Here is a 12,355-nt window from a genome sequence, read left to right as displayed (position 1 = left end):
CTCTATATCTCCTTGAGTTTGAGGGGCGATGTTTGCAAGATACATATATCTCCTTGACCTATATATATGTGTACAACTATGTGTACATACTTTGTGTGAAATAGCCCATGGACACGTGTGTAAAACCTTTCTATGAATTAGTCCTTATGACGCATACGCATGTCTATCTTGTGTGAATTAACCCATGCAAACCATATATAATCCAACTAGTATGAATAAAGCCCTTTGCGGCGAAGAGAGGACACATGACTCATTTATTCATTCATTTTTTCTCAACTATGTTTAGCTAACAAAATTTATATGATATTGACAATAATTTTAAACATTCCCTTACTTGAATGCATCTAAACCATTACAAAAACCAATAAAACGCTCTATCAAATTGGCAAGAAATTCAATTTAGGATGGCATATATGTTGAATATGTACATATCGACTAATATGTGTGCTCATTAACGCAATTGGGGAAAAAAAAAAAAAATCATTTTTGGTCTTTTATTGATGAACTAGCCTCATTTATCACCTAACTATGTCATAATCTCTTGAAACCCTTATAGATGATTTAAGGCGTGGTAGCACACAAAGTGACAAGCTAATAAATCCCTAACATGCGATTCAAAAAAAAGAAATGTTATCAACACTTCAAAAATAACATAAACATTCCATGTTTATTCCTTAATATATTAAATAAAAAATTTACTCTTGATCTTCACTTGCAAGTTAAAAGACTAAAAAGTGCAAAAAAAAAAAAAAAAATTTAGAAAAGAGAAAGAAGAAGAGAGAAAGAAAGAAAGAAAAAGTAAACAAATTTATCATTTCATTATGTTGAAAAAAATATTTGTACAGTTTTTAAGAATATCAATGACACCTTTCTTACAAAAAATTACACTTTACAATGAAATCATCTAAAAAGGATCTTCCGAACAATAATTCATGCATTAACCTAATTTTGATGGATGTTCCAAGTCTTGTTTAATTTGTAGAATGTAATGAGAAAAAGATGAACTAGCATAAAATGAAACCTTAAATTAAGAGAATAAAAATATCAAGTTATAAATTCAATTCTATTCTACTCAGTCATACTAATCAATTTCACTTCATTCTATTCTCCCCATTCCACTTCCATTTCCTAGGCTAAGCATCGAGCAACATACATGAAATATAAATCATAATTCGAGTTACTTCTAACTTTTTACAGAACATATTTGAATTTCTTATTAAAATATTTGATGCATTAGAATATAAGGAATTAAAAGTGGAAGAAAATTAAAATTTATATCACATAAATGCGAAGTTATAAAGGCCACCTCCTTTCAAGTCTCTTCTTTTCTTGCATCCCCAACAGATCACTTAAACCCAGTCAAGGTTAAAATTATTGATGAAAATAAAAAAGGAAAATAAGAAAAATCTACTTTTGCATCATCAAAGAAAGTATATATATATATATATATATATATATATATATATACACACACACACACACACACTAAATTAATAGAATAAATTTTGATTTTATATACATTAGCGTTTCTCTTCAATTATACTAGAACAATATTTTTTATTTTTTATATTATTTGATATCCAATAAAATACAATAACTAAATTTCTTTAGTTAATTTTTCACCTAAATCAACCTTAAATATTATAATCTAGGTACTACAAATCTTGATGTCATTGGAAAGCTCATTTAGCTAAAATCTAGCCATATAAATTGTAAATTGGATAAACAATCAGGCATAACAATTATGATGAAAGTGAAAAAGAAAATATAATATATATATATATATATATATAAAAAATAAATTAATAGACAAGAATTTGATTTCCTGTCATTAATGGTTAATTTTTCCTTATTTTCAATTACACTAAAATGGTTTTTTCATCTTTTAGCATTATTTGATACATGGACAAATTACAATGAAATATAAATTTTTGCTTTCTTTTTCTCTGTTTACCACCCTCATTCAAATAAAATCCTTTATCTGAATGAAGCCTAAATATTGCAATCAAGAAATCTGATCTCGATGTCATTGGAAAGCTCCTTTAGCTAAAATTCCAACCATAAATATTTTATGAATCAGGCTTAAAAAAATACGGCGCACAGCTTCGTGGGATTTCACATAGATGAAAATTAGAATTTACAGCATCTTACAATTCGCAGATGTGTGTTTCATGGAACATTTTGGGAATAGTTCTACGGCCACAAGCGGCATATCAAAAAACATCTGCACGCATTAGTTGTAAATGTAAAGCTATTAAAACAATTGCAAAATGGACAAATAACTTATGGTTCAAGCTCTAAAGACCATAAGGCATAGGCATTCTATGGAGATGGATGACACTCCAAGCCCTAATACGAGGAGGAAAAAGCAAGCACAAGTAACCTCAAGTATCGTCAAAGCAAGTACCCAGAACAGGTCAACCCAATTTGTCATAGCTCTTATTCTTGATCCCAACGGTTTGCAACGTGTACTAGGGACCAGTACAATCCCTTGAATACGCATATGAATGGGAAAGAAAGGACAGGGAGAGAAAAATCACAGGGATGAGTGATGAACAGAGGAAAAAAGAACAGCTATTAAAGCTCAATTTATATCCCTAGGTCTTCCCCAAGCAGAACCATGATCCTGATAAAAAGGATTATCCCATGTATAAGATTCAAAACAGGTGAATTCCCAAATCCCAGATCCAATATACCCTTCCAATTTTCTAAAATTCGTGGTATAGCAATTCAATGGGCTGCAACTAAGAGAGATTCTTAAAGAGGGCGTAAACAGTGCAGACGAGAATTCATTACCTGAAATCCACAGCAATGTGTTATCAACATGCATCAGCTGTGGAACATGAGCCCAATGTTGCAAATGCATCGCCAGCATGATCCTCTCTGGCTTCTGTGTAGTTCAAATTGATTATCAAAACATAATTTACCAAATCATTTATGGACTCCCACAAGCATTTCAACTCGGCTGCAATCCTAAATTCCCCCCCCCCCCCCCTGCGGGGGCCCAAAAAAAAAAAGCATGGTTAGAGTAACTAATCAATCTTAATTATACATATAATACATTTAAAAAAATTATGGGCAAATTGCTGGCTTCAAAACAAAATCCCAGAGAAAGGAGAGTGAGTGAGTTATACAAGATGGCATGATAAATCTAGAAGGTATTCTGTGGATTAAACCTCCTCCTGCCTTCCCGCCTATAGTGTGGAGTTTCATCAATTGTTCTCCTCACATAATCTACAAATGGCTGAGGTGTTCGAGGAGACCGTTCATTAGAAATAGCAGAGCTGCCAGAGTTGGCTGTTGCAGGAGAGGTGAAACTTGGAGTAGCAGGAGGGATGGATGGCTGACTTCTATCAGGTCTGTCCAGAATGCATATGAAGATGGCCACCGTTAAAATCAACAATGCCAAACAGCCGAGTACACCTGCCCATAGAGTTGTATTAACACTAGTTGCTGGTGCGTCTCTTTGTCCAGGTTCATAGTTGACGTCCAATACAACTTTCTGACCTGCAAAATATTGCCATTACCATGTCACTGGTCTCTTCCTCATTAACTATTCCCCCTGCCTGCCTGCTGATATAAAGCTTATTTATTTATTTAGTTATGTTTTAGAGAGCATTTTTTTTTTTTTTTTTTTTAAGTGGGTGGGGTGGGTGGCCCCACAACACAGATTTCCTCGTATCATTGATGATAAGTGTATTATTGGAAGAATCATTAAACTTGGCTCACCATTGGCTGGGAGCATCATGATTACTGTGTCATTGAATCTCTTGCTTCCAAGTACCTTCACCTGATCACACCAGCCAGAAAAACGAGGATCAGTGGGGATGAGAGATTGAGTTTGGAATTTGTCATATTTCACATAATATTGAAATGATTTCATTTTTTTTCCCTGTATTTTACGAGGAACTGATTCTGTCAAAGTAGTCTACAAATGCTCGATTTTGTAAACATGGCACACTAACCTCAAATTGTGCACGACTGCCAACCCCAAAATCCTCTTTGTGAATGAGGGTAATCATTATCATATCCCGGTTATGCCAGAAGATTTCAACATCTATGAAGAGAATAAAAGAGTCAAATCACATAGAAGTTCATGATTACATTTACCAACAGAAGAGGCAAGCAAGATACATGTATGCAAAGCAATACTGATGATAGGACAGTGAGCAGTGTGTGGTAGAGATTCTGTGAGGGGATTATCAGGGATTGGGTGATGGTGACTACACTTACCACCCAAAGGCAATGAAATAACAACAATTGTTAGTGGGACAAAAACACGGTGCACCTAATTCTGTTACTAATGAACTTACAGCAGGAAACTTAACAAAGCGCACCGGATCATGCTTTCTGGAAACATTCTCGAATCCACCAATTTATTTAAGAAAAACAAAATAGCTGAACTGTACAGGTATTCATCAAATAACTCTTGAGTAGGACCTACTTTCAACTTAATGTTTGTGGGTACCAAAGAGTGAAACTAAGGATTCAAAAAAGAAAAAATAAGTAAACATAAAGAAAAAAAAAACAAAACAAAAACATTTTTTTGACGAGGGTTGTGGATGATACAATCCCATCCACACAAGAAAGTCCTGTCTCAACCAGAGAAATTGGAGATTAATGACTGGATAGTGAATTGCTATTTGATGTTAATTTAGCAGTCATTTCCACCAGGAAGAGAATGAGGACAGCAAGCAAGAGGTTGAGAGATACTTGGAAGAAAGATAATCCATCAGCTGAGATTTTCATATTTTTTGTGGAAGACAAGTTCCAGCATGTACTGTCTCCTTTCCCTTGTAGCACGGGGTGAGTTACCAGTTCCGGTTTCTACCATTGCTTTTTGAAAAGGAACCGAAGGCATGCTCATGACCCATTCCATATAAGAGTTTCATTTATGATATAAGTTTTCATTTATGCACAAAATTGTCTTTGGTCCTCAACTCCAACTACACTTCGATATGCTATGGATGATGTCGAGGATTATGAACAAATTGAATCAGTACTGCGGACTGCAAGTGACACTGGCTGTTAGATGATTGCTGTTGTCTACTAATCAGTGCTGCCCGATGATCTTTTATTAAATTGATTTGGTCAGTTGGCATGCCTCCTCTAGATACATGGACCAACATATTAATTCTTATGGGGCACTTCTCTCTCTCTTCAGAGATATGCAAATATGAAAGCACATGCACACACAAACAAGATAATAATAAGAGGAAGAAAACCCTCAGGCCATTTACCTGTATTTCCCACGATAGTAATGATACTCTTGTTATGATCTGGAGTGAAATTCAACTGCAAGAGAATCAGTAACTGTCAGATAACTAGAACATCACAACATGGTAGGAATTTCTTTTGGTTCACTCCATATACTAGGTTAGAAGACTCAAATCTATCGGAAAATTGTCTGATCACAATCATAAAACAGAACATCCAAAATCTTCACCCAAATCAATGCAGATATTAGTAATGCTAAAGTAATCTAGAATATCAAAAACAAAATCAAAAAAGGAAAGGAACAAAAAAGAAGACATGCAAGCTGGTACGTATTAATTTCTAAAAATCACGAATCTTTTACTTTCTAGATAATAGCATCATTGTTACCTTGTCCATTTCCAAAATGGAAAATCCACCAATGAAAAGAGCAGAGGCAGATCCAGAAACATGGTTAGCTTCTCTCAACACAGCATTCAGAGAAACATATATATCTGGCCTCATGTCCTTTGATCTGGGAATAGAATGTACCAGATGCTCAGGAGAGTAAGGGAAGAAGAGGCAATATGAATTACCACTGTCCAGATCCCTCCATGGTTTTGCATACCTAAAAGTCCACAAGAGGAAAACAATATAGTAGTTTTAAAAAGAACAAAAAAATAAAGAGCAATAGAGCAAGACAGGATCATACCCAATATAAGGTGGGTCCACCCTGCAGTCATACAAGACTTCCTTATCATTCCCAGCAGCTTTGGATTTGTTCTCATAAGCATCACTTTTGCAATCAAACACAAGTAAATACATAAACAACCTACTGTTAAATACAAGCTTTCATATTTTCTCACATCTGGAATAAAAGAATAAGAAAAAAAAATCACAAACAGCTCATTTTAATGCTAATACTAACACGCATTAAGGGTTTTCCACCAACTGTTTCACTGAGCAATACATGCAAATGAATTGCATACACAAAAGTAATCTTTCCACCATGGCACTTGATAAATATAAAACATTAGCTTTTCACATACCCAATATTTGTATTAATTCTTTCTTTTGATGCATGAGTAAATTACTTAACTGACACCGCCGCAACCTCTCCACCCCAATTCTTGATATATAGAAATTCTCAACTCTCCATGTACCCAATATTTAGGGAACACAACTAAAAATTTGAAACCATGTCCTTTGAGAATGTTACTAAACTGGCACACTTCCAATATCAAAGTATCAAGAAATGTTTTTCTTATTGCGATTTGTCTCTCTTGTTTCACATGAGAAGCAACACTGGAAAATTGTCCTCATCGAAAGGAAATCCTTCGACCTTCTTTTAGATGGAGAAAATGTCGATCTCACCAGAGTTTTCAAAGAATTTCCATCTTCATGGTATTAGAGGGATTTGAATTGTTTCTCCAATTGTGGAGAGATTTCTGGAGTAAGGTGCTTTCAATTTGACAGTTCAGAAGAACAAAGGAAACAAAACCCTTTTGCTTCAGCTTGAGAAAAATTCCTTTGGAAGATTGATATCCTTTCCCAAGATCAACTCGTGAGGATGAGAGCCTTGACTCAAAAAGGTGGAAAAAGATTCACCTTGCAGAAGAGGAGCTGGGCCTTCAATTTCAACCAGCGAATCGCATTGCCCTGGGGTTTCTATCCTTGTCAGGTCTCCAATAGTTGAAGAAACCTCCTTGGAGCCCTTGTCTCTGCCTTCACATGGCCTTGAAGGGCACCCATTGACAGTGTCGGTTGATTCTTGCACCCATTGTTGAACCTCCCTAAGCTCGGTGAACCTGCAATCACCAATAGCCATGCCAAAATAAGTTGAGGCTCAGAGTAAGAAAGCTCAAACCTCTCCTTCAATTGGGGGGGGGGGGGGGGGTTTGGTTGGGGGATTGCTCCCACGTGCTTGTACAAATGCGCTGTAGAAGGCTTAGGACAACAGCTGGCACTACTCAATTCCTTTCAAATTTGAAAATAAAGGGTCTTTTCCTTTACCAGGCCATGATATTATGCAAGTATTAAGGAGTTAGGTGGTAGCCTTGATTTGGGCCTTCCCATTTCCCATCCTCTGGCCCTTTTGGGATGTCTAGAATCCCTGTGGCCCCACCAAGTATTAAGGAGTTGAGGATTGTCCTTGATTTGGGCCTTCACATTTCCCCTCCTCTGGCCCTTTTCGGATGTCTAGAACCCCTGTCGCCCCACCATCTCTCAGCCCCTCTTTGTCAGGAGGCAAGCCCAAAATTCCACCCTTTTCACTTGGCCCATCCAGCACAATTCCTTTTCTGCGAGTCTCACTGACAAGCCACCAAATCTTCTTCAGAAATTGACTTCCCAGGGGTCATTCTGCAACAAACAACCATGACCACAGAACCTGAAGCGGTAACCTCTGAACTCTGAGCCCATGTTTGTCAGGAGGCAAGCCCAAACAGTCACCACTTCTGCTTGGCCCATCCAGCCCAAATCCTTTCTGCAAGTCCCACTGACAAGCCCACCAAATCTTATTCGGAACTCGACTTCCCAGGGGTCATTCTGCGACAAAAAACCACGCCCACAGAACCTGGAGCAGCAATCTCCGAATTTCGACTTCAAAATAGGAGATGGCAGTCTGGTAATCATATTGGTCTTGGAAATTGGTTGCAATGCTGAGGAAGACCAGAGAATAAGGAACAGTGACATCAAGATATTCCAGGAACAGAACTCCGGTTGGGTACTTTACAAAGTAAAGATAGTCAGCATGGTTATTGGTGTCTCTTTCATAAGATTGAAGAAAATGCTGAGCCTTTTTGAGGAAGTAGAGAAAAAGATGGATAGCAAAACCAGCACAAAAAAAGCGGTGGACAGTAGCAAAAAGAAAGAGACCGGGGAGTTGAAAAGACTTGAATTTTCAGTTAACTATGGCAAAAATGAAAGCTTCTTGGACTTGGAATATGCTGTTTACAGTGGAGATTACTTGTTACATTTATGATGATGAAACTCATCTCTTAAAATGTCAGGCATTTAAATGACAAATCAAAAAGAGCATTCGTGAATAATTTTCTTAAGGAGTGAAAAGGAGATGTAATTTAAATTCAGGAAAATAAGCAGATTTTTAGCATTGTTTTGCAACTTAAGAATTGCGAATGGGTCTTCTTAAGTGCCAATGGAACTGCTGGTGGCATCCATGTTGCTTGGAAGGAAGATGTGTTGGATATTGAGTATCACAGTTCTGAATCTTTCTCTTTCATTTGTTGTTTGCAACAACTTGCTGACAATTTTTCATGGCTCCTCACTTGCATTTACGCCCATGGGAAGCCCCATCTCGGCTTTCTTTTTGAAGAGAGCTTTGGAATAATATAACCAAATGGAATATTCCTTGGGTTGTAGGAGGTGACTTCAATAAGGTTCTTTTCCTTTGTGAAAGATAAGGAATTTGGAAAATACAAGCATCAAAGAATATCTTGATTTCATCAACTAGAATGACCTCATTGATCTCCCTTTGTTGAAGCCTCCTTTATCTGATTCAATGACAGATAAACCTCTTCTCTCTCAAGGACCAACAGATTTCTCATTTCTTTTAATTGTGAAAAGCATTTTCCTTAAGTCTTGGCAAAGACTTCTTCCAAGACCCACTTCCTATCATTATCCTATCCTTCTCGACACCTTGACACTAGGGGAATTAGGTGGGCTCTTATCATTTTTTAAATTTGAAACCATGAGGCTAAAGCAAGAGAGCTTCAAAAATCAAGCCAAGATGTGGTGGTCCACCTACCAAGCAAAAAGCCATGCTAGTATCATTCTAGCTTCCAAATAAAGTGGCACAAAGAAAAACTAAGGTATTGTTTAGTTATGGACAATTTTTCATTTTAAATTTTTGGTTTTTTAAAGAATTACAAAAATACTTTTTATTTTTTCCCTACATGAATCTTTTTCCACCAATTCACCCGATCAAGAGCATTTTCCCCTATTAGATTAAGGGCTTATAAATCTTTTCTCACTACCTCATTACAAGCTATTTTAGGCCTATCCCTACCCCTTTTCATACCAGACACAATAACAAACTCACTCCTCCTCGTAGGTGTTCTACTAAGCCTGCATTTCAAATGCACAAACCATCTAAGAAGCCCTTCTCTTTTCTTGTTTTCAACTAGTGTTATGCATAAATTATTACGTATATGATCATTTCTTATTTTATCTTTTAATGTTAAACCACTCATCTACCTTAACATTCGCATTTCAACAATTTTTATTTTTTGTACATGTTGTTTCTTAGTTGCCTAACATTCTGAACCATAAAGCATATCTAGCCTTATAGTCGTCTTATAAAACTTTCCTTTTAATTTTAATGGTATTCTACGATCACACAACACACCTAATGTTTTGTACATGTTGTTTCTTAGTTGCCCAACATTCTGAACCATAAAGCATAGTTGGCCTTATAGTCGTCTTATAAAATTTCCTTTTAAATTTAAGGGTATTCTATGATCACACAACACACCTAATGTACTTCACTTTACCCAAGCTGTTTTAATTCTTTGTACTACATTTTCTTCAATTTCCCATTTAGCTTGCATAATAGATCCAAGATATCTAAATATATCAATGCTACTAATCTCTTGATTATCAAGTTTAATCTTCGCTCTATTACTATTCCTTAGATTACTGAAATTACATTTCATATATTCTATCTTATTCCTACTTATCTTGAACCCTTTAGACTCTAATGTAGCTCTCCAAATTTCTAGCTTAGATTCCACTCCACTCCTACTATCATTGTCGGATTTCTAGGGAATGAATTAGGAAATTCTATTTTTCAAAATTTGAAATTACTATTTCAGTTTCTAGTAGTTCCAGTTTCCTGTTTTCTAGCCTAGAGATCTGCTGATTTGATTTGCTGATTTTGTGGTGATTTGATTTGCTGATTTTGTGGCCTTCCTAATTTGGTGGTCTTACTCTACTATTAATCTTGTAATAGTGTCTCTTAAAATTTAATAAGAATGGTTATCTTCTTCTAAAAATTCCTTCATGGTATGAGAGCCTCATGTTCTTTTCTTCTGATGATGTTGTTTAAGTTGGCGATGACCCGCGCCCAAAGAAATCCTACCTTTCCACCCAATCCTCCCAAGTCTGTATCTGCTGATTACTATTCCTAGAATTCAGCTCTTTATCTCACGGTTACAAAACTCAATGGGCGTAAGAAACGATGGCATACAAAGGAGACGTGTTGGAAGCTTCATGGTAAACCAGCAAATTGGAAGCCAAAATCCAAACGTGACAGTCACGCCTACCAAGCCACTGCTGAAGAGACTCAAGAGCCTTCTACCAACTCAGATGCAGTCCCTTTTACCAAGGAGCAATTAGAGCACTTGTACAAATTGCTTCAATCGCCAAAACTGTCCTTAACTCCGTCTTGTTCTTCGGTACAGAAGGGTAACTCTCTTACTATTGTGTTTTTAGGTGTTAGTCCTAATTTTGTTCATTCTTGGATAATTGATTCTGGCACAACTGATCATATGACTGGTTGCTCGAAATTGTTCTCATCCTATAGTCTGTGTGCAGGCAATGAAAAGGTCAAAATTGCAAATGGTTCACTCTCGATAATTGCCGAGATAGGAACTATCAAACTCACTTCGTTGTTAACTCTCCATGATGTGCTCCACGTTCCAAATTTGTCTTGCAATTCATTTTCCATCAGTAAAATTACCTCTGATCATCAATGTCAAGCTAATTTCTACTATATTATTTTGACGATGGACCTAACTCAAGTAGACAATGTAAAAGTACTTGCTTAAATTCTGTTTCTGTTTTCAAAGATAATGATATCATGTCATGGCATTATAGGTTAGGCCATCCTAATTTTCAATATATAAAATACTTGTTTCCTAATTTATCTTGGAATAAAAGTCCATCTTCTTTTCAATGTGAAGTTTGCCAGTTTGCTAAACATCATTGTGCATCCTTTTCCACCCAACCCTACAAACCAACTACACCATTTACAGTGATTAATAGTGCTACCTGAGGCCTATGTAGAACATCTACGTATTCTAGCAAAAAATGGTTTGTGACCTTTATTGATGATCACATGAGATTAAGTTGGGTTTATTTGATAAAGGAAAAATCTATAGTGGAAACAATTTTCAAAAAATTTTACACCATGGTACAAACACAATTTCAAAAGAATATTCAAATAGTGCGGAGTGATAATGGTCGAGAATATTTCAAAAACATGTTGGGCTAATTTTTTCTTGAAAAAGGAATTGTTCATCAAAGCTCTTGTGTCGACACTCCACAACAAAATGGTTTGGCATAAAGAAAAAACACTGGTTGGAAGTAGCTCAAGAATTGCTTTTTACCAAACAGGTACCTAAAAATCTTTGGGGTGAAGTCGTTCTTACTGCTACCATCAACAGATTTCTATTTCTGAGCTGCGAGACAGAAATCCAAAATTCCAATTTGCTTGCTGTATTTTATTCCGCTATGCAACCTATATCCAATCAATCTTACAACACCTAGCCTACCCATTCCTACAATAGAACGCCTAATAAGGTTTTAAGCTTTGAAACACCTTTTGATGTTTTTCGTAAGTTTTATCCAACAAATCGACTATCTTCTTCTTTACCAATAAAGATATTTGGTTGTACCTCTTTTGTTCATATTCATGGTCATAATCAAGGAAAACTTGAACCCTAAGCCACAAAATGTGTGTTTGTTGGTTATGCTCCCACTCAAAAGGGGTATAAATGTTTTGAACCTATTTCCAAAAAAAAGTTTGTTACCATGGATGTTGCATTCTTTGAATTATGTCCCTATTTTACGCCTCATCTTCAAGGGGGAACCAAAACAAAGATTCAGCTGTGTTTCATGATTTTTTCCAAACTGAAGACTCACAACATGATCCTTCTCTCCAACTTTGATTAATCAACCTGAAAACCCTTTGATTATTCAACCTGAAAAACCCAAGCTTTATTATACTAGGAGAAAGTGAGTCGGGTTTTTTAGATACTGAAAAGATAGGTCTTCCTACATTGCCATCTCATGGTGTTCATGATCCTATAATGACTAACAAAGGAGAAACAAGAAAAAACACCACAACGTTGGTACCATTTGAAATTGTCTACTCGCGACAGAGGACAACTCGAAAGAAAGGGTCTTCCAACCCTTTACACTG

General features: G+C 36.2%; 1 protein-coding gene across 2 annotated transcripts in view; it reads right to left on the bottom strand.

Moving 5' to 3' along the window:
* Positions 1-3,023: 3,023 nt before the first annotated feature.
* LOC131154248 (nuclear pore complex protein GP210) overlaps positions 3,024-12,355 on the bottom strand; it is a 138,831-nt gene continuing 129,499 nt past the window's right edge. For both annotated transcript variants that reach the window (XM_058106901.1, XM_058106902.1), the window contains 6 exons: positions 5,906-5,989; positions 5,605-5,821; positions 5,241-5,295; positions 3,966-4,057; positions 3,730-3,790; positions 3,024-3,507 (listed from right to left, as the gene is read on the bottom strand). In XM_058106901.1, the coding sequence (XP_057962884.1) occupies positions 3,152-3,507; positions 3,730-3,790; positions 3,966-4,057; positions 5,241-5,295; positions 5,605-5,821; positions 5,906-5,989 (865 nt within the window). In that variant the 3' untranslated portion in view covers positions 3,024-3,151. The remainder of the gene's footprint in view (positions 3,508-3,729; positions 3,791-3,965; positions 4,058-5,240; positions 5,296-5,604; positions 5,822-5,905; positions 5,990-12,355) is intronic.

The sequence above is a fragment of the Malania oleifera genome, chromosome 4 (genome assembly GCF_029873635.1).
Source record: "Malania oleifera isolate guangnan ecotype guangnan chromosome 4, ASM2987363v1, whole genome shotgun sequence".
In the NCBI taxonomy this organism is placed as follows: domain Eukaryota; kingdom Viridiplantae; phylum Streptophyta; class Magnoliopsida; order Santalales; family Ximeniaceae; genus Malania; species Malania oleifera.
This window is presented reverse-complemented; position numbering and strand designations above follow the sequence as displayed.